Here is a 21,850-nt window from a genome sequence, read left to right as displayed (position 1 = left end):
ATAGAAAGAACTATGCCAACAATAGAAAGATCAAAGTTTCTCAAACCGGATGGACCTGAGTGTTGGGATGGTACCACAATGGATTTTATCAGTTTTCTGTCTATCGACATCAATATTTTTAAAAATAATTTCATTGTATTTACTGTGTGTGTGTGTGTGTGTGTGTAGGCATGGGTGTCTCACCACGTGATAGTTTGAATGAGATGTCTCCCAAGGTCTTGGGCATTTGAATATTTGGTCCCTAGTTGGCTAAACTGTTTAGGTAGTTTAGGAGATATGGCCTTTCTGGAGAAAGTATGTCACTGGAAGCAGGCTTTGAGAGTTAAAGTCTCACACAATTGCTAGTTTGTTCTGTCTGCTTTGTGCTTGTAGCTCCAGACATGAGCCCTGAGTTCTCAGCTTCCAGCTCCATAACCGTCACCTGCTGACATTCTGTCCTTGTCATTACCAACACTAACCCTCTGGAAACATAAGCCCAAATAAGCTCTTCCTACTGTTGTCTTGGTCATGGTGTTTTATCACAGCCATACGAAAGTAACTAATAGACATAGCATGAAGGTAGGAGTTGCTTCTCTTCTTATACCGCGTGAGTTTCAGGGCCCAAGCTCAGGTCTTCTGGCTTGTTGGCAAACACCTTTACCTGCTGAGCCACCTAGGTAGCTTAATATTGAACACCTTTGGATATTTCTCTGATTATCTACTTTGTCAGTAGTACTAATGATGAAAGTATGTGAGTATGAGTGTGTTTGTGTGTGTCCTTGGGAAGCACAAAACTGCCCTGAAAAGAATGCTATCATCAATTTTGTTAAACTTTGATCATCTAAAAGCAAAAGCCTTTGTTATATGTTGCAGTTCTTTGACTCTCTGATTTATTCATCACCTGTAATTTACTCAAAGCATTTCTTGTATATGGCAAATAAAAGCAGCTTTGGTTCTTGGTTCAATGAGTTTTTACCCTAGTATACAGTCATTAACCAAAAGATCATAAGCTAATGTAAGTTTATCATTATGGCAAGCAGCATGATGCCAAATCCGAAAGACAAACACATAAACCGAGACCAACATGCTGGCTTAGTTGGGATCTTAACAAGGGATGCTTCCCTGAAAAGGTGACAACTGCCCAAATTAGGAGTTGCCTAAAAAGGAGAGCAGACGTCTCTACCAAACCTCTGACTGCATCTGTCTCCACCAAACCTCAGACTGCCTTGAGCACCTCTTTCCACCCATCTATATCACTCCTGTCTCTACCTCTCTAGTGTTGGGATCGAAAGCCTATGATTCCAGCACTTGTTTTTGTGAGCTCTGGTTTTCTTTTAGATAGCTTCAATCCGGTGTAGCCCAGGGTGGCCTTGAACTAACAGAGATCTCTCTGCCTCTGTCTCCCGAGTGCCAGAATTAAAGGTGAGCTCTTTCAAAGTCTCCAGAGTTCATGGTATGCTCTATAACCCCGGGAACTGAGTAATGGAGTTACTCAGATGGAGTCAGTTCCACAGGGCAGGTATGTAAGGTTGCTTCTAACTCCCGTTCCTGGATCTTGTGACTTCTGTACCCAGACTCAAGTCAGAACCCCTGAGCTGAGAGAGATCAACTCAATCTGTGTGATTTTTGGAACCTTTCCCTCAGGCACCAAAATATCAAACATGTGTTCCTCAGAATTTACCCACAAAATATGATTCTTTTACCCCCCCCCAAAAAAAAACATTTTAAATAGCTTAATGCCTTTAGTAAATAGAAAAATGAAGGTTTAGACTCCAGACAACAGGAGCACAATGTGGATGTGAGCCGACATCTGGAGTAGCATCATTGTTCACTCGCTCATCCCCGGAGTATTTTAATCCAATAATCACTATGTGCTAAGCTCCCTGTGGCAGTAGATATGTGGCAAAATGCACATGGCCCTTCCCTTTTGGCTCCAGAAAAGAAAACTAAGCTCAGTAGGAAAATAAGAAGAAAATTAGGCAAAGTGGTTTTTGAAAACCTAAGAAAGGAGAGTGGCTTCAGGGAAAGAGTGGTTAATTGTTGTGGAACAATTTTTTTGTGCGCTGTGAAGAAGCCTAGCTCTCATTGGTTTAATAAAGAGCTAAATGGCCGGTAGCTAGGCAGGAAGAGGTTTGCCTGGACTTGCAGACAGGGAGAGAATGTTGGCATGAAGAAGGGCGGAGTAGCCAGCCAGAGGCAGAGGGAGCAAGATGTGTACAAGATGAGGTAACAAGCCATAAGATATGTGGCAGCAAGCAAGTTAATAAAAATTGGTTAATTTAAATTATAAGAGATAGTTAGAAGCAAGCCTAAGGTATGGGCTGAATATTTGATTATTTATAATTAATAATATATCTCTGTGTGGTCATTTGGGAGCTGGCTGGCAGGACAGAGAAGTTTGCCTATAGTTAACAGTGCTGAATGGTATTGAGGCTTAAAACACAGTGAACAGTTTGTCTATTGTATTTGAATAAGAGACCTGGAGGGTGGAGGACCCTGTTACCCAGAAAAGAACAAAGTGGCATGCAGGATGGCACTGTGGCAAGAAAAGCTGAGAAAACTGGATCCCAGTTACCTGGCTCTTCTCATCATTGTTCAGGTCAAAGCTTAGACGCCCCCACACACCTGGCAGGAAGCCTGGCTAGGCACCTGTCTTGTACATGTTTGTAAACACTGTGCTCCTCCCTTCATAGCAATAAACCTGTCTCCTTCTGGATTGTAAACTGCAACATGCCACCTCACACACAGAAAAGGCAAAGTAGGGGGACATATGTAACAGCTTGCAGAATTTGAATAGAAGAAGAGTAGGCTAGGGAGGCTTACTTCTTTTATAGCTATGATCATGTGTATTCTCATCTCCAGGGATGAGCCTCCTGGTGACTCTACAGCACCAGGTAGTATCCACTAGAGGAACAATAGGTGCCAACAATAGGCCCTTGTGAAGTAACTGCTTCCTCCAAATTGAAACATTCTCAGCTAGAGAGAGAAAGGAGGCTCTCCAGGATCATTCATAAAAAATTTCTTAGTTTACAAGCTCTGTAGAACTTTAAGACTCACAGGGGCTCTTCTTAAGGTCATAAAGCAGTAAACGATTTACAATTTACGGCCGAGATTCTTTGGTGAAGCTGCCTGCAACTCAAGCAAAGAGTTGGAGGGTGAAGCTTTCATCTCTGTCAAAGTTATCAGCCACGCATAGTGCTTTTTGGGGGGTGAAATAACTGCCCACATCTTTTACCCCTTTTCCACCGAGTTGTTTGTGTTTTCCTAGTTGATATGGGGTGCACAGAGGCCTCTTTACAGACATTGGATGGGAGGCTTTTGTCGGTTTATGCCTTCCAAATACTCTCTCCTAATTAATGAGAATCTGAATTTCTTTAACAAAGACAACACCTACGTGTGTGTGTGTGTGTGTGTGTGTGTGTGTGTGTGTGTGTGTGTGTGCAGATCCTGTCCCGTTGATCCGCTGGTATATCTGGTAAACCAACTTGCTGGCATATTAGGCTTGCAAGCTATTGTACAGTACAGACAAACCAGATCCATTCCTGTTTATGATTAAACCTCTGTTTCTCAAGGATTGGGAACACTATGTACAAATAGTTCTGTGCTGCCGGTTTTAGGAAATGGCAGCCATGCCTTTATTTCCTAAGTTATTATGTCCACCTTATTATCACCACCTTGTTAAAAAATACCTTGTTAGGACCACCTTGCAACCATGTCTTTGTTTCAGGAGGTTATTATGACCAACTTGTTATGCTTATGTTACGCTCCTATAACTATGTCTATTTGCCTGGAAATCATCCATTTGGAAATCCCCTTTCCTGAGCTATAAAGACCCTTACCCCTGTCCAGTGCTGATCTCCCGAACCTGCCTTTAGGGAGAGACAGTCTGTGCACATGACTAAAAAAAGCTTGCTTTAATTAATTGCTTGCTTTAATTAATTTGGCCATAATTTGGGTCATTGGTCTTTCTCCTCCCATTGTATCTCCTCCCTGTGGGATTAACTTGTTTAAACAAGAGAAACCGATTGCTTTAAAAACATAAATTAAGCTACAAAGTCGCAATAGAATTATAAGAGGCTCAGAGGACAATGTGACAACAAAAAGTAGAGAACTTCATGACATTGACTACTGTCAATATTTCTATTTGAAATCCATGTTTCGTGTGTTCTAAAGGCTTTGACAATCTAAGGATTGTATCCAGTCTTTTACTTGAAAATAAGGGTGGTGATAGTATTTAATTTTTTATTGATTTTTATTGAGCTCTACATTTTTCTCTGCTCCCCTCCCTGTCTCTCCCCTTCCCCCTCCAACCCTCCTCCAAGGTCCCCATGCTCCCAATTTACTCAGGAAATACTTAATTTTTTAAAAGGAAATTGGAGCTGTGGCTAAGATTGCTGGTCACCAGCCAACTTTTCCCTCTACCACATCAACAGAAGTGTGGCCGGGCACTGCAAGGCGCCAATAGACTGACCATATCAGTAGGTATGCTCCTATAACTCTGTCTTCACCAGCTGTGGTGGGAAAAGGGATTCCTGCAGGTCAGACTTCTAAGGCCTTGACTCCTCTATGCTATCTTCCTCATCTATGGCCTAGAACACAAGGTGCCTAGGCCCCATCTCTGGCTCACACCAATGCAAACAGCTTCTTATGGGATGGTGGAGCAGTACAAAGTACATGATGCTAGAATGATCAACTATGACATTAACCTGAATCGCCGGCCAAGGACGGAATTTAACCAAGAAACAAATGCAGACCTCTATGCCTTTGTATCTGTTAAAGCGTCAAAGCATTTCCATGCAATTAACATATGAATGTAATAAAGAAAGTATAGGGATTGGATGCTAAGAGAAAAGTATATATGAAGTTATAAAAATTCAGGAGTGGGATCCATACTTTTGTATTTTGAGAAGCAATCTTTTTTGGCTCATATTTTGTAAGTGGTATTTCACAAAAAGCTTGGCATGTAGAACTCATTCTGAGATTTTAAAAATGTTGGCATTTTTAATTAACTGAATTTATAGTCATGGGAAAATCGTAGCACATATTTCAAGACACTAAATATGCACAACTGTTAGAAAATTCTTTTTAAATAATCGCCACGGTTACTATGTATCATCAACGTTTTAAATCACACGAAGAGAACACATTTAATGCAGAAAATTCGAGTGAATAAAACATTTATTAATTATAAGTATCTACTCCAAATTTTAATCATTTCTTAAAATATGTATGTGTATATATGTATATATCTACATATGGAGATTTTGGTTTTGTTTTTCTGAGACAAGGTCTCACCATGCAGCCCAGGTTGGCTTTGAACTTGTGCTCCTCCTGCCTCTGCCTCCCAAGCGCTGAGATAGCATGTGAGCATCACCATACCCAGGTTTAGATTAATATTAAAAGAAGAATTTCTTTTGTAACAGTGTAAGTTTCAGCGGATGCTCTTGATAGCAATATTTCTATGAACTATAGCTGTGGAGAAGTAAGGCTTAAAAACTGGGACCAAAGAGTTTTAAAATGAACCACTATGGTTGATCAGGCAACAGTGTCCTTATGCCTCCAGCCTGGAAGAAATTCGGGAACAGGCCCATGTGCCAACTGCAATGAATAAAACCATATTTAGTAGCAACTCTACCATAGTTAAAAGTTAATATTGCTCATAAATAAAACTTTATCCAGGTGTGGAGATGCATACCTGTAATTCCAGCACTTTGGAAGCTCAGTCAAGATCATGAGTTCAAGACTAGCCCATGCTACATCCTGACACAAAACCAAACTCAAACCCTTTTGTTTCTGTACTTTTAAGCTATTTCTACATGTGTACCTTTGTATACTGGATAGCAATGCAATGTAAGTTTAATCCTGTGAGCTATGGATAAAACATGAAAATATGTATTTTTCTTCACAGTCACCACTGTGAGTGGGTTGTTTGCATACATAATTCCATCTGTCCTTAAGCCACCAGGACAGACACTGCCCACCCCATGTTCCTCTGATCCTATTTAACCCCATCTATGTTATGCTGGTCCTTTCTGTGGCTATTGATGTTATTGTTTTGCTGTTATTACAGTCTTGCACCATCTTTAAAAGGTTTCCTTTTCTGTTATAAAAGTAAATATGTTTAATGAAAAGTAAACTTGCCTATAAGCCACACTGAAAATTGTCACTGTTATATATGTATATATTTTTTAATTTATATGGATTGTTTATTAAATATTTAGTAAGTATTGAGGTCAGGTAGCATACAGAATTGCGTAGTATCTCACAGTTAGCTTATCTTACTTTATGAACTAGAAACCTGTTTTCATGCCACCCAAATCATGGAGTATGCTGTTTTATGACTACAATATGAATTATCTGTCCATCTCCCTGTTGTTGGACAAGTGTATGGCTTTAAATTAGTTTATAATTCAAAGACACATGGAAATCTTTGTCAGAAAACTTTCATAATCATTTTCTTTCTTTGTAAGATTTATTTATTATGAATAGTGTTCTGGCATGTCTGCCTACACACCAGAAGAGGGCACCAAATCTCATAATATATGGCTGGGAGCCACCACGTGATTTCTGGGAATTGAACTCAGGACCTCTGGAAGAGCAGCCCATGCTCTTGACCTCTGAGCCATCTCTCCAGCCTCTATTCATTCACATTATCACATCCTTTGGATGAATTCCCAGGAGGGGGATTGTTGGTCTGAAATCATAGGCATTGTGTACATTCCTATCCCCGTGAGCAAAGTCGGACCAAGTTATGTCCACCAGCGTCCCAATACACGGGGAGACTGGGCTGTCTCTGTCCACCAGCGTCCCCGGTACACGGGGAAACTGTGCTGTCTCTGTCCACCAGCGTCCCCGGTACCCGGGGAGACTGTGCTGTCTATGTCCCTGGTACACGGGGAGACCGTGCTGTCTCTGTTCACCAGCATCTCTGGTACCTGTTAGGTCTATTTCTCGCTCACAATGCATTTGGCCATAACCTTCCCAGATAGCATTACCAACTGGGGACTGTTCAAATACAGGCACCTATAGGGGACATTTCTCATTCAAATCACCGCCTCTGCACGTTGATTTGAGAATGGAACGTTTGACTAATAAAAATCAGCCATTTACATAAAAGTTTGTGTTGTACTTTTTTGTGGATTTATGCATCACTTTGTTTATTCCATAAACAAAATTCATACTAACTGCCTGGTTTGCTTTTGGGAATATGTACCACCTCCACTTTTTATCAGTTTGGTAAGGCCTTTTACCAACCCTATTCAATTTTATACCTCTGGCATCATCAGAATCACTTTCCTGGGTTGTAGCTTAAGCACTCTGTTTTTAATTATAAAACTAATAAAGCTTTAAAATAGACTCACAATACAAATTTACATAAAATTCAAAGCTAGATGTCTCTCTCTTCCTTTAGTCCAGCTGGGTGTAACTTGATGCCTTATTAGTGATTCTCCCGTTGCTGCGATTAAAATTCCACAGCCAAAAGTAACTCTGGGAAGAAAGGGTTTCCTTTGGCTCCCATTTCCAGAGGACCTGAGTCCATCTTGGCTGGGAGGAGCCGGCAACAGGCAAAGGCTGGACCAGGAAGCTGGCAAATCACATTTCCCTCTGCACACAGGAAACACAGAAAGAGAGAACACCAAAGGGAGCCAGGCTACGCACAAGCCCCACACCCCTAGGTGCCACCCCACCCACCTTACCCCCACCTCGAAACCTCCAGACTACCAACTCCGGACCAAGTGTTCAGACACAGGTGTCCGTAGTGGACATTCTCATTCAAACCAGTACATCTGCATTTTAATTTGTGAATGGAACTTTTGACTTAGAGGTTTTACATTAAGAAATTTATTGAATTTTCCCCATCTCTTCCTAACGGGTTTTGTAGCAATTCCAGTGTATTAGGAAGTACATTCATTTAACTTTTCTTGTTAACCTTTTGCTCCTGCTCCTCCTCCTCCTCCTCCTCCTCACACTCCTCTGTCCCTAATCTTAGGTCCTGCCACTCTCTCTCTGCCCTCCAACAACCCCCACTGGTCCTACTGAAGGTATTTAAATCCTCCCTTCCATCCCAGAATCCTATTCTGAGTCCTGCCCATAGGTATAATACCCACAGACGTGTGGTATCTTCTCAATCAGACCACGTTAAATCTGAGCTTGTGTATTCCCTCTTCCAAGCCCCTCCTCCCCTAGCATCTTTACCTTACAAAATGGGGTCAATGTCTTTTCATTTCCTAAAGAAATCTGAATGCCATTCCTTAGGCTGCTGGTTCTTCTCTATTCAGCCATCAACTCCTTTTGCCTTGTCTCCCCAGACATCTTCCTATCCACCTACCCAGAGCCCAATTTATTCGAGATTGCATGAAACCTGCTCACATTCCCCCAACCACCACCCTTTCTGCAGGCGCCACCCCTATCACTACAAATATAGTTCTAATAAAAACTGAAGTCGCTTCTAGCCTCTTCCTCACTTCCCATCACAGCTCTCAGGACAAGGTCATTGTTTTCCTTCGGGTCTCTTTTCTACAACAGCTGGTAGAGGGGCCTCCTACCACTAGGGAAACACCTGAAGTCACTCAAATAGCAGAGGCTCCGGCTTACTTGACCTTATAGGTTACCTCCTGTGGCTCCCGAGGAGGGCAGGCTTTCCTCAGCCTCAGCTGAGGAAACCCAACAGCCCTCAGCTGGAACTGTACCAGTGTGCCCCTTGCTTCAGACAGAAACAGCTCAGCCAGTATGAGAGATTTATTTTATTTTATTTAGTATTTATTTTTAACAGTCTCATGTACCTTAAGCGGTCCCAGGCTGACTTTATAGGCAAGGATGACCTTGAATTTCTAATTTTCCTATATTTACCTGCTGTTACTGAAGGTTTTTTTTTTTTTTAAAAAAAAACATCTTTGGATTCAGGGTGTGTGGCACACAACTCTTGTTGCCTGGGAAGTAGCTGGGGCCTGGTTTCTTCGCTGATATATGGGGCCATTAATTTCTAACATCCACAGCAGTCCCGCTCAGACTGACTGCTGAGCTGTTGAAAGGTTTTAAGTTGTCAATTAATTCTATTGATTTTTGTTTTCAATTTCTGCCTTAGCTGGTTTGGTAGAAATCTCAATGTACTAATATAAGTGTATTCATGTTAATCCTCTGCTAAACCTTTTCTGATTTAATTCTCACACCCAATTCCGTAATTATTAGAGACTTGCATCAGAGTGTAATGTATGAGTCTAATATATTGTCATGTAAGCTCCCTGCAGGCAGACATATGGCATAGACCCTGCTGGGTGGCCTCAGCCTGACACGGGGAGGGGACCAGCTGTTTACTATTTAGTGAATGTATCACTGCTTTGGTTCCAGGGCCCCAGGGTGTAGCCAGTCTCCACAGGCAGGGATGCTGCCTGACCCGCAGGTAATGGGCACAAGCAACCAGACCCCGCCCTACCCTCTGCCCACCGCTCTCACAGTGTATCAGAGGCTCCCTCGGGCGGAGCCCCGCCCGCAATGAGCCGCTGACCCCACCTTTGGACGAGACCGGGTCCCCTAGGTCAGCCTGGGCGAGAAATAGGAGAACCCAGCCTCCAGCGTCCCCAGGCTGGGGAAGTGCACCTGACCCGGCGGGCGTGGCAACGGGCGTGGCGGCGGGGCTGACGTGGCCCGCGGCGTGGAACCGGCGTGATTCATCAGTGGCCGCGGAGCGCGATGGGGATGAGCGCAGCGGCCGCCTAGGCGCGTCCTCCGCGCGCTCTCCTGGTCGGTGGCCCGGCTCTGGGAAGGCCAAGATGGAAGAGATTCTGAGGAAGCTGCAGAGGGACGCGTCCGGGAGCAAATACAAAGCCATCAAGGAGAGCTGCACCTGGGCCTTGGGTAAGCGAGAGCGGTGCGTGGGGACACCTGCTCCAGGCTCCACGCGGCCCCTGGGCGGGAGGGACTGTCACCGAGTATGGGTTATGGATGCCTGTCGCGCAATTGCACGAGTTGCCTCCGAGAATGTGCAGGATATAGAAATCTTGGCTCGGCGTAGGCATCCAGCTGTCTCCGCTCTGGTCTCCTTACCTCCTCCCAAACCTCAAATAGGAACCGCTGCCTTTGGCATGAGGCGTCCCCATTCCGGGTCCCCAGCGTCTATGGACACGGGTTCCCCATAGGCAAGTTAGGATCCCCAGCTTGCGTGGTTCCCAGGCGCCTAGAAGGAAGAGGGAAGTTAAAGCAACAGCCCTCTTCTCAAACATCATTGAGTGGAACCAGGAAGGAAGGCTTGTTTAATTTGATTTTCCTGTTAGAGGCCACCTTGCTAAGTATTCGCTTTTACGACGATTGTGCATGGAAAATAACAGCCTGGAGGAGCAGTCTGGAGGAACTGTGTTGCTCCCACAGTTCTGTTCCTGACTTGCCCCTCAGACAGGTGGGCTTTCATTGAGCCGTGCTAACATTGAAATGCGTTCCTCGTTGCAAACGAGCATCTCCCATCATGTAGGCTACAGACTTCAGCAGCAGAAAATAAATGACATATCAGTTAGGCAGGGCTGAGGCCGAGAATGGTGGGGCTGAAACTGCAACCGACAGCCAGAGCCGTGCTTAGGGCGACAGGGATGCTTTTGAAAAAGGAAAAGGCCGAAAAGGAACCAGGACAGCTCTGCCAGCCCCTTGCTTGTGACGCCACCCTTGATAACCAGTTAGTTAGAAAACAGAACCTCTTCCCTTGAAATAAAATCCAGTTGGTGCTTGTCATGATTCTGTGCTGTGTGCGACCTGAAAAAAAAGAGACAGGGAAGTGCCCTTAGTTGGTGTTTCACCAAAGGCAGAATTCAGATAGCGGTTCAGGTTATGCTATTCTGACAGAAGGTCTTAATTCACATATGTTTGTGTATGTGGTGTGTGTGGGGGTAGACAAGCACAGCAACACCACCCTTTGTTTAATCTCTGCATATTTACTAAATTGTCTCGGCTATTGTCCCCCCCCCCCCCCAGTCTGTGTTGTAGGTAGAACTAATGCTCGGCTGTTTACTGTTAAATGAAAACGGACCAGCTGTCTGAGAGTGGCGAGGCTCTTAAAGCCACAGTAAGGCTTCAGCGCAGCCATTGTCGTTCAGCAGTGATTCCAAACTGGATTCCCAATTGCCTCTCTAATGAAGGGTCACAGATGGCTGGGTGACACAATAAAGCGAGGCCCGACTGTGCACGAAACATGCCCTTCCCAGGATTCCTGGATAGTTTGCTGGGAATGAAACTGATCGCGATAAACACAGAGGCGGAGAGTAACCCAGTGTTTCCTAATAAGCCGGATATTTGATATTCAACGCCTTGAGTTGAAACCACAGTGATATTATTTAGGCCCTGGTAGCTCCTAGGAAAGCCCAGAGCTGAGAACAGGTAGATTTTTTCTGGGTCAAAGCCCTGCATGCACCTTGACTGTAAGAATAGATGTGGTCCCCTTTGTCGTGCACTGATTAGTCTATAATTAGCAAGAGACGAGATAAGGCTGTAGGCTGTGGCCGTAGAGAAGAGCGTGGAGCATTCCTTTGTACCCGGGAATAACCAGCAGCTGGGAAACAGACCAAGGGAGTGGGGTCTGCCTGTGGGGGAGGAGGGAGATGGAGCAGGCTTCATCTGAAGAGCAGGTAAACTGTGAGTTCTTTGGTTTTGTTTTCTGCTAATTTTTTTTTTTTTGAGCAAACACTTCGGAGCTCCCCTGTAGAGAATGAAGGTTTTCTTAAATTGGAAAGAGTTTGTTGAAGGGGAGTGGGCTATCCAGGATAAACAAAGACAGAGGAGGTAGCTTTTTTTGCTGTTTTTCTACGGTTCACTATTTCCCACGACCAAGTCGAGGTTTTTACTAGAAAACATTTGTCATAGCTCTGCCCTCGTAGTTTTCATGTTTGCTTGTTTTTTTTTAATAGATTAACATGAAAATTTCTAAGAACGTACTCGAGTCTAGGCCAATTCCATGCTCTGTTGCCCCACCAGGAGTTCTGCAGCCTGATGGTAGATTCGCTGTGGCCCTTTCTTGATGACGTCATGCAGAGCAGTTATTTTTCTTTGCCTGATACCCTCTATCAGGAATTTCTTTTCCAGGTCCTCCAAGGCCTTGCTCACACGGGAAGCTTCCACTGCCTGCCTCAGTAGACTCATTTACTCGGCTGGCTCCGAGCCCTGCCCTCCAGACTTTCTTAGAGCACTTACTGCTTCAGACTTGGCATGTGTAGGGCTATGAGGGCAGGATAATTGAGAAATAAGTTGAGTGCAAAGGCGAGACAAGTTAAAGCTGACCAGCGCCACGCAAGTTGCTTGCCCCATCTACTAAATGCCCCGTAGAAGAGCAACTGTGGGTTTGGGTTGATGGGAAATTAGAGTTTTAAGGACCTGGTCTTGATCTTTGTGAATATGCTCTGTGTGGACTTTGGGTGTCCATCAACTTAGACCATCTTGGGAGAGTGAGGTCATCCCTCACTTAGACAGTTTGGCATCGTCTTCATCCCCTACTTAGGCTCTCTTAGGAGATGGGGATAATCTCTACTCAGACATTCTGTGGGGGGGCACAGTGTTGGACATAATTTCAGCTATGAATTTGACATAAACCCTTGGGAAGAAAGGTCCTCAACCAAAGAATTGCCCCTCAATCAGATTGGCCCGTGACTATGGTCATGGGGAATTTTCTTAAATCTCTGATTGATATGGGAAGGTCCAGACCGTTGTGAGCAGTGCCATCCCCAGGCAGGGGCACCTGAGCTGTCTTAGGAAGGTAGCTGAGTCTGAGCAAACCCAAAAGGCCGCTTCCTTTGTGGAGCCAGCTTCAAGCTCTTGCTCCGAAAGTCTGTAACCTGGAGGCTGAAATAAACCCTTTCCTCTCCAAGTGGTTTTTGCTTATGGTATTTATCATAGCCACAGAGATTAAAGTAGGACACACACTCGTTTTTCTTTAGACTGTGTTGGGGCAGCAGTCATCTCGGGGGGGGGGGGGAACAGGCATCTCTATACTAGTAGGGTTAGTCAGGTAGGGCTTTCTGGGGGAAGCTATGAGGTAAACTTTCTAGAAGCTGATGCAATCTTTGAGCTATGTTACAGCACGACAGGACACTGTGTGACTGCTCAAACCACGACAAACCAGCTGGGACACCATGGCTAACCCAGACCTTTGCTAACTGTCCCTCACTGTGACGGCTCCTCCACATTGTTCATCTGGCTGAATTGTCTGCTTCAACTTCAAAACTCCAAAAAATGACAGAATGGGGAAAGGGGACCTGTTCTGTGGGAAAGTCACACCCTCTCTCCTCCTTTGTAAATAACCCCCTCATTAAAGTTCACCTATAAGCTCAGCTACCTAAAATTGAGAGTAACTCAGAAGCCTCTACTCATTCTGTCTGCCAAAATCTTCTCCCCAATTCTTTATTTTGTGTCATCTCTAATCTTTTCTCTGATAGCAACAAGAACCTGGCAACACTAGACAAAAGTTTCTGTTCTTTACTTCTGAGACCTCTCATCAACAGCAGTTGATCCTCTAAGATCCTCTAAGGCAGTGGTTCTCAACGTGTGGGTCGCAACCCCTTAGGACCATAAGAAAACACAGCTACTTACATTACAATTCATAGCAGTAACAAAAGCATAGGAAGTAGTAACGAAAACATTTTTTTATAGTTGGGGGTCACCACAGAGTGAGGAAATGTATTCCCAGGGTCGCAGTATTGGAAAGGTTGAGAGCCCCTGTTCTAAGGAGAGAAGAGGCAATACCATTCTCACCATCTCAAGATCCCGTCCCGCTTAAACCATATGGCTCACCTGTGTGGCCCTTGGTTTTGTGGATTCTCTCTGTGTTCTGATGAGTCATGGGATTATGCCTGAACCAATGCGCTACCCAGGAAAAACAGTGGGATAACGGGATTAGACCTACACTATGGAGACAACTGAATGCCAGGGTTAAGGAAAGATGGTTTCCTCGGAGCAAAATGGATAGTGCCGGGAAAGCAGGAGAGTGGACACTGGCCAACAATGACAACAGAGGTCAGCGGAGTTGTGGGCTCTGTGAGCACAGGAACAGTGCGTTTGGAACTTGAGTGGTTTCTGCATCGACAGTGTGAGGACACAGCTTTCGATTCATAAATAAACTCTTCCTTACCCCCGTGGTTTCACATATCACTCACCCTTAATTCATAAGAGTTACGAGTTAGTTTTAAAATATTGGAAAACATTAGAACAGTACAAAGCAGAAAGTAAAAAGTACTTTTATCTCACCCCCCAGTGGCCCGCGCTATTTTTAAGAGCTACCCCTTTTACAAAGGGATCATCAGGCACATTTATATTTCAAGCATATGAATGGACTTTAATTTATTTCACTTTTTAACATTTATTTATATGAAGGTGGATGCAAGAGCATGCATGTAGACGTCAGGCCTACTGGGTGGGTTCTGGGAATTGAACTCACACTGGCAGACTTGGTGATGAGTGTATTTACCCACTGAGTCATCTCACCAGCGCCTTTAGTACATTAAAAACAAACAAACAAACTTGTTGAACCTTTTCTTGTTTGTGATATCGTCTCTAAACATCAGTGTTCTTGATCGTTGTAGAGTAGGTAGCAAGGACGAGGTGTGCATTCCCCCTTGCCCTGTGCTATCCTGACTCGTATTTGCCAGTCAGATGCTCTGGATAGGAAAGCACAGGTGGGTGCTGCAAGAACCAGGCTTTCCTTTAGAACCGACAACTCCCAAGGCTGTGACTGCTGGCCCAGAGACCGGAAAGGACGTGACTGGAATTATACCTGGGAAGAGCCGTGCCCCATTTTGCAATTGCTTTTACTATTTTACGTACAACAGAGGACTTAGGAGGAATGCCAAATTTGGGATATATAAAGGGGAAAGAAAATGAATTAGAGGCGGGAATCCCAATAGGCAAAGAGCCATCTACCTCACTACCATCCCTTCGCCGCTTTCTCTTCTGGTTATAGGTTCTCCCACGGGTTGCTTTCTGATGTCAGACTTATTAGGATGTCTATAGGGACTGTGCCCATGCTGTGTAAGGCCGCTTGTTTGTTCCCAACTGCTCAGCCCCAAAATAATCACACAGAAACCATATTATTTGCAATACTGTTTGGCCAATATCTTAAACATATATTTGTTGTAGGAGCCTGCTTGTTGGTTCCTGGCTGCCCAGACCACGAAATAATGACACAGAAACCATATTATTTATAATACTGTTTGGCCAATAGTTTAAGAATTTTTTTTTGCTTGCTCTTATATTTTAAACTAACCCATATCCATTAATCTGTGTATTGCCACATGTCTGTGGCTTACTGGCAAGGTTTTGCCATGCATCCATCTCTGGCGGGGCTGCATGACTTCACCTTGACTCTGCCTTCTTTCTCCCAGCATTCAGTTTAGTTTTTCCTACCTAGCTCTATTTTGTCCTGCCAGTCCCAAAAGAGATTTTTAAATTAACCAGTGGTATTTACAGTATATAGAGAAGAATCCCACATCATGCCCACACCTTTGCCCCACTCCAATCTAATTTGACTTCCATCAGGGACACCAGATGCAGCTGGATGCTGGCTTAGCCTTACTGCCACAGCCACTTCCTGTGACACTGTGGTTCTTCAGCTACACTGTGTCAACAGGAGTTGGACACATCTATTCTTGCCTTCCTGGTCCCTCACATTCCAGGCCCAATGTCATGAATTACTTCAACATCTTTTCCTGAGTGGCATAAAGGTCCTTGTAGTTAGCATGAGCTAAAGTGATCTTGTGAACATCCTACGTCATCATCAGACCTTACTTCCCTCTAGTGTGTCTAGGTGCTCGGCAAGTAGTCGCCTGTTCTCACATACTGTCCAGTTGCTTGACCTGGAACTAGAGTTATCCCGGATATCTTAGAGCAGGTTGGATGACAAAGTGCATTATGTTCTGCTTTTGTTTTCTTCCTAGCTGTATCCAGACTGTCTGTATTTCTGCCTCTATTGCTTACCCTCCATGCCCCAAGTAGCTTCATATGTGCTTGGTCTTGTTACTTCTAGATGATTTCAAGCTACTGGCCAAGCAGTAGCACCTGAGAAGCCTAATTTGTTCATTCCATGTCAGGTGAATGGGGTGAAAAACCGAATAGCACCCTTAGTGTGAATCAGAGTCCTCAGTGTGTTCTGCTGAGTCTCATGTGGCCTGCCTCATCCGCAGCACCCTCCCTCGGACACCCCAAACTTCAGCCATACTGAGCTTCTTTCAGTGACTGACGTATGCCATCCTCCCCGTTACTTCATTAACGCAGCAAATATGTAGGGAGCACCTACAGTGATCTGGGTGCTGTCTTCAGTGCTGTTATTATAGGGGCAAAACAGGCAAAGAGGTCCAGAGAAGCAAAAACATATCTGCCAACTCAGTGGCAAAACTTGTAGAAAAAAACATGAAGTAGTAACTGAGATAGGAGGCCCTTAGGGAGAAAATGGAGTTGCCATCTCAGTGGAATGTTTAGGGGAGGCTGTCTGGAAAGGGAGGTTGTAACTTAGGGAAGTGTGAGAAGGCTGCCAGGTGTGTGTGTGTGTGTGTGTGTGTGTGTGTGTGTGTGTGTGTCTGTGTGTGTGTGTGTGTGTGTGTGTGTGTGTGTAAGTCAGTGGCGGGAGGAAGTAGGAGAGCTCATGGAGGTCTTCCCTGGACATATTGAGGGTTATCTTTTATTTAAAATGTAGTGAAGAACCATTTGGAGTAAAGGAAAAAAGACCCTGACTGGGGTGTGCCTCTCCAACACAGGGTAGGGACTGAGCCAGAGGCAGGGACTTGGAGAAGGCTGCTTCAGTCACCAGGTGAGAGAAGGTGGCACAAGGCCAGTGACCTCTTGAAGTGGCAGTGGCTGGGATCCACTGGAGGGTTTCTTTTCCCTCTTTCAAAACTTTGATTACAATTTTATTCATTTGTTTTGTGTAGGGTCCCAGGGATCAAATTCAGGTCACCAGGGTTAGTGGCAGGTGCTTTTTTCTGCTACTGAGCTATCTCGCTGCCCTTAATTTAAAAAGCTTAAGCCTTCATTGAGTCTATTTGCTGGTATGTTTGTGTTTGAGCTAGGTTCTCACTGTGCTGCCCAGGCTGGTCTCTGAGTCTTGGCCTAAGGGATCCAGCTGCCTACGGAGTCCGTCTCTGGGAGCACAGGTATGCACTACCAAAGGAGGCTAAGTTTTCCTGTCTTTTGAACCCATTAAGCTCTCTTCTTGGATCACCTCCTTCTTACCTAGTCTGCATCCTGTTCAGTCTCAGCACTTCACACAGAGAGCCTGATGTCTGTCCATAGGAGGGCCTCCTGTTGGGCTCTGGACTAATGCCCTGTCTTTTCCTCCCTGGCATTTGCCACAGTTTGAAACTGGAGTGTATGATCTCCAAATTCTCCACCAATCTCCATTCTCACCCCCGGATCTCCAAACAGTACATGGCCTGAGATTCAGTGGGTCTGCCAAGGAGACAGGAGCTGTCACTGACCTCTAAGACCAATGTCAGGCTTTTAATGACTGATTCCATTAGCCTGACCTAAGAAGGCTGTGGGGCAGACGTTCATCTCCTCCCTCTACAGATAGTGAAACTGGGTGTGTGTCAGTGGCAGAACACTTGCCTCACTTGGATGAAGACCCCGGGCTCACTCCCAGGTGAAAGAAATCTGGAGATGAGGGGACAGGCGTGGAGCTGGGTGACTTCTTCCATCCTGTAAACTAGTGTGGAGTCAGGTCATGCCATTCTCTCGGCTCTGTTATGTGTTTCTGGGGTGTTCCTCCCTGCAGAGCTACTCTATCCTACTACAGGGCAGTACTGGGGAAAGACAGTTCTGCATATATACTATAGGACAGTAGTGGGAAAAGGCAGTTCTGTGTATTTCAGGCCTTGGCTTCTTTGTCCTTTGGACAACTTACTTGAATTCTACCCTGGCCTACTTACATGGAGTAGGGGTCTTGGCTCATGGCAACAGTGTGGTTGCCTTTTCCCTCCCTCTACCCTTTTTATATTTAAAGGTGGTGCTGGGGATCAAACCCAGAGTCTTGCATGCTGGGCAAGCCCTGTCCCACAGAATGACTTCTCTGTTCGTGTTTCTCTTTCTTCTGGCTCACACAGCATCTGTAGATCATGCAGTGTTCGGTCCCGACCTGGAGATGCAGCCCCGTCTCTGGAGAGTGCACCACACTTGTTTGTCTGCTTTTATTTCTCCTTCACCAACAGCACTGACGTGCCCTCAGCGCTGTCCCCTGTCACACTAATTGCTGGGCTCTGCTAACCCGTGTGGCCCTTTGAGCTGCCCCTAGAACCTGCATCTCGTGGCTTCATTTTCTTGTCATCCTGTCCCATCCTGGGCTCTGACCTCAGTCTTCCCTGCTCCCAGTTGGGCCTCATCTCCAAGCCACCACTGATCCCACTCAGCTCTACTTACTGGTTTTTGCTGATGCGTTATTTTCCTATTTTTGCTCCATTGTCTACAACCGGCCTGATTCTGTCCTGCGGGGTCCCGTTAGTCCTGAGTCTAAGGACGTACTTGGTTTCATGTTCTCTCTGATCTCTTGAGAAGGGTGGAGGGGCTGTCTGTTCTTTCCCCAGGGAAGTAGTTCAAATTGACAAAGTTAGTTGAATCTACACGGTAGAGCTGATCGCTGGGAGACAGGCTGGAGCGACTGAAGTAGAACAATTGTGGATCAGGGCATAATAATTAGCTTTCTATTGTCTGTACAATTAAAGTCAGCAGTCGTATGATTTATCTGCAAACGGCGACAAAGTATTGAGCTTTATTAGGCTTGATTAATGAGATCTGAGGATGAAGTTCCTAATCACTACCCTTACCTGTGACGTGGCTAAACAGGTGGTCAGTCTACCATGTCACAAGCATATGTGATTAGCATGGGAGTCCCCGGCACAGGCCAGTCTGGAGCAGGCATGAGAGGAGAAGAGACGGATTTGTTTTAAAGACGAAAGCCTAATTCTTGTTCAACCTCCTTGAACGGAAACTCCCAGTAAATCACGATGTCCTGATAATGTCGAAAGCACACTCCACAAACAAGTGGAAGTTCTGTGCTTCTCTTAATATCAAAGGAAAACCCAGAGAGGGTCAAGTGTTTCAATAATAGGAAAGCTGTTAAAAAAGATTACCACATGTCCCATAAGGTTCCTTGTGAACCTGAAAGTCTCTATAACTTGAGTTTGTGTATTGAGAGATTAAAATGTTTCAACCAAACTGCTTTTACTTTGATTGGAAGAACGGAGCCTCTCGGCCAGTGGTAGGTACATTGCATTGGCATTCTGGCTTAGGTTAGGGATTTAGCTATTCATTCCCCGTTGCTAACGGGAAAATGTGACCCGATTTTTTAACCTTCTCTTTCCCAATAATGAATTGAGGTCCATCATGGGAAAGAATTTTAAAATAAAGATATGACTATTTTCTATTTTCCAAGGGGGCACACAAACTATCAGTGAGTTCAGAGAGTACAGAGATTTTAGAATTTAGATATTAATCCCAGTCTTTAAATATTTGCTTGTAACGCTGCAATATTCTTTTGCAGAAACCCTAAGTGGCCTGGACACCATTGTGACGCTCCCTCCACACTTGCTGAGGTAAGAGACACAGCAACTGTTACTGCAACAGGAAGAAAAGTCGCCTTCCATGTGTTCCTAAAGGCCGGATCACCTTGGTTTATAGCAGTGGTTCTCATCCTATGGGTGTGGCGACCCCTTGGCAGGTGGTCAGACAACCCTTTCACAGGGTCACCTAGACCATCAGAAAACACAGACATTTACCATTCATAAAAGTAGCAAAATTACAGTATTGAAGTACCAATGTAAATAAATGATTTTATGTTTGGGGGTCACCACAACATGAGGACCTGTAGGAGTTGAGAACCACTGGTTTGCAAGTTTTCATCTTGTGTTGTTGGTTGGTTTGGTGTCCCTGAAGTGGGCTATTTCATGGGAACTGACCCAATTTCATCTGTGTGTGGAGTGAGGGGTGAATGGCGTTAGTGCTACCAAGGAGATGCGCCAGAAGGAAGAATGTGGGCAAGGAGAGGGATGACCAAAGCTACAGGTAACACGAGAGCCGACAGGGAACAAAGCCTTCCAGTGCAGCCCGGGGAGAAGTTTCTTCTCTGGGAAATGCAGTCAGCCCCAGCTGGAGTGAGCTTAAGTTCTCTCCCAGCCCGGGCAGGACACCATCTTGCTGATGCTGAAGTCACCTGCAGCAGCTGTAAGACATGATCCGATTTCTCCGCCTTTCTGTCCTTCCCATGCACGTTTTTCCTACTTTCTCCTCATTGCTGAAAGCAATGCATGTCCTGTGTAGAAAGTAGGGGAAAGAACAAAAGAATAGAGAGTATTCACAGCACACACATAGCAATAATGACTAAAGCCAGCTTTATGGATTTTCTTAAATCTTTTGCACATACATGAATATGATATTTGTTGTAATAGGAGTGGCGGGCTTACATTCCTGGCACCCAGCCGCCCGCATGGCTAGCTTTATACCCAAAATAATTACACGGAAACTGTATTCTTTTAAACACTGCTTGGCCCATTAGTTCCAGCCTCTTATTGGCTAGCTCTTACATATTGTTCTAACCTATTTCTAATAATCTGTGTAGCCCACGAGCTGGCTTACCAGGAAGGATCTTAACCTGCGCTGTCTGGAGTGGGAGAATCATGGCGACTCTGACTCAGCTTCTTTCTCCCAGCATTCTGTTCTGTTTACTCCGCCTACCTAATTTTATGTCCTATTAAAGGGCCAAGGCAGTCTCTTTATTTAACCAATGATGTTAACACAAAACAGAAGACTCTCCCCATCAGATATTTTTATTACATGTTAGTTTTCTACTTGTTTTTTACTTCATACTATATGAAACATTTTCTAATTCCAATGTTTTCTTTGAATTAAAATATTGCATTTTTAGTCACATAGCTGTAACTGAATTTATTTAGCAGTTTTTCTATTATTAAAGCACTTGACTATTTCTGGGTCTTTCTGTGACATTGTGAAGAATACCAGATTTACAATCATTTTGTAGATGTGTTTTCTGCATTGTCAGTAGAGGGGATTTATTAAGAATTTCCATTCAAGTTGTCTTGATTTGCATTTCCCTGATCGCTAAGGAAGTTGAGCATGATCTTAAGTGTCTTTTGGCCATTTGAACTTCTTCTGTTGAGAATTCTCTGTTCAGCTCAGTGCCCCATTTTATAATTGGGTTGATTAGCCTTTTATGGTCTAGTGTCTTGAGTTCTTTATATATTTTGGAGATCAGACCTTTGTCAGTTGCGGGGTTGGTGAAGATCTTCTCCCAGTCAGTGGGTTGCCTTTTTGTCTTAGTGACAGTGCCTTTTGCTTTACAGAAGCTTCTCAGTCTCAGGAGGTCCCATTTATTCAATGAGGCCCTTAGTGTCTGTGCTGCTGGGGTTATACGTAGGAAGTGGTATCCTGTGCCCACGTGTTGTAGAGTACTTCCCACTTTCTCTTCTATCAGGTTCAGTGTGTCCCAATTAATATTGAGGTCTTTAATCCATTTGGACTTGAGTTTTGTGCATGGTGATAGATATGGATCTATTTTCATTCTTCTACAGATTGACATCCAGTTTTGCCAGCACAATTTGTTGAAGATGCTCTCTTTTTCCATTTATACTTTTAGCTCCTTTATCGAAAATCAGGTGTTTATAGGTTTGTGGGTTAAAGTCAGGGTCTTCTATTCGATTCCATTGGTCGACTTCTCTGTTTTTATGCCAATACCAAGCTGTTTTCAATACTGTAGCTCTGTAATAGAGTTTGAAGTCAGGGATGGTAATGCCTCCAGACGTTCCTTTATTGTATAAGATTGTTTTGGCTATCCTGGGTTTTTTGTTTTTCCATATAAAGTTGATTATTGTCTTCTCCAGATCTGTGAAGAATTTTGATGGGA

General features: G+C 44.4%; 1 protein-coding gene across 1 annotated transcript in view; it reads left to right on the top strand.

The window, feature by feature from the left end:
- The first annotated feature begins 9,690 nt into the window (after positions 1 to 9,690).
- Positions 9,691 to 21,850, top strand: part of Arfgef3 (ARFGEF family member 3) — a 148,773-nt gene continuing 136,613 nt past the window's right edge. The window contains exons 1-2 of the mRNA XM_050159506.1: positions 9,691 to 9,834; positions 19,475 to 19,526. Of these exons, the coding sequence (XP_050015463.1) occupies positions 9,750 to 9,834; positions 19,475 to 19,526 (137 nt within the window). The 5' untranslated portion in view covers positions 9,691 to 9,749. The remainder of the gene's footprint in view (positions 9,835 to 19,474; positions 19,527 to 21,850) is intronic.

Source organism: Alexandromys fortis, unplaced genomic scaffold (assembly GCF_014885135.2).
Source record: "Alexandromys fortis isolate MF-2015 unplaced genomic scaffold, M_Fortis_MF-2015_v1.1 scaffold_107, whole genome shotgun sequence".
Taxonomy (NCBI): Eukaryota; Metazoa; Chordata; class Mammalia; order Rodentia; family Cricetidae; genus Alexandromys; species Alexandromys fortis.
Note: the sequence above shows the minus strand (reverse complement) of the source record. Positions and strands in the feature narration are given on the sequence as shown.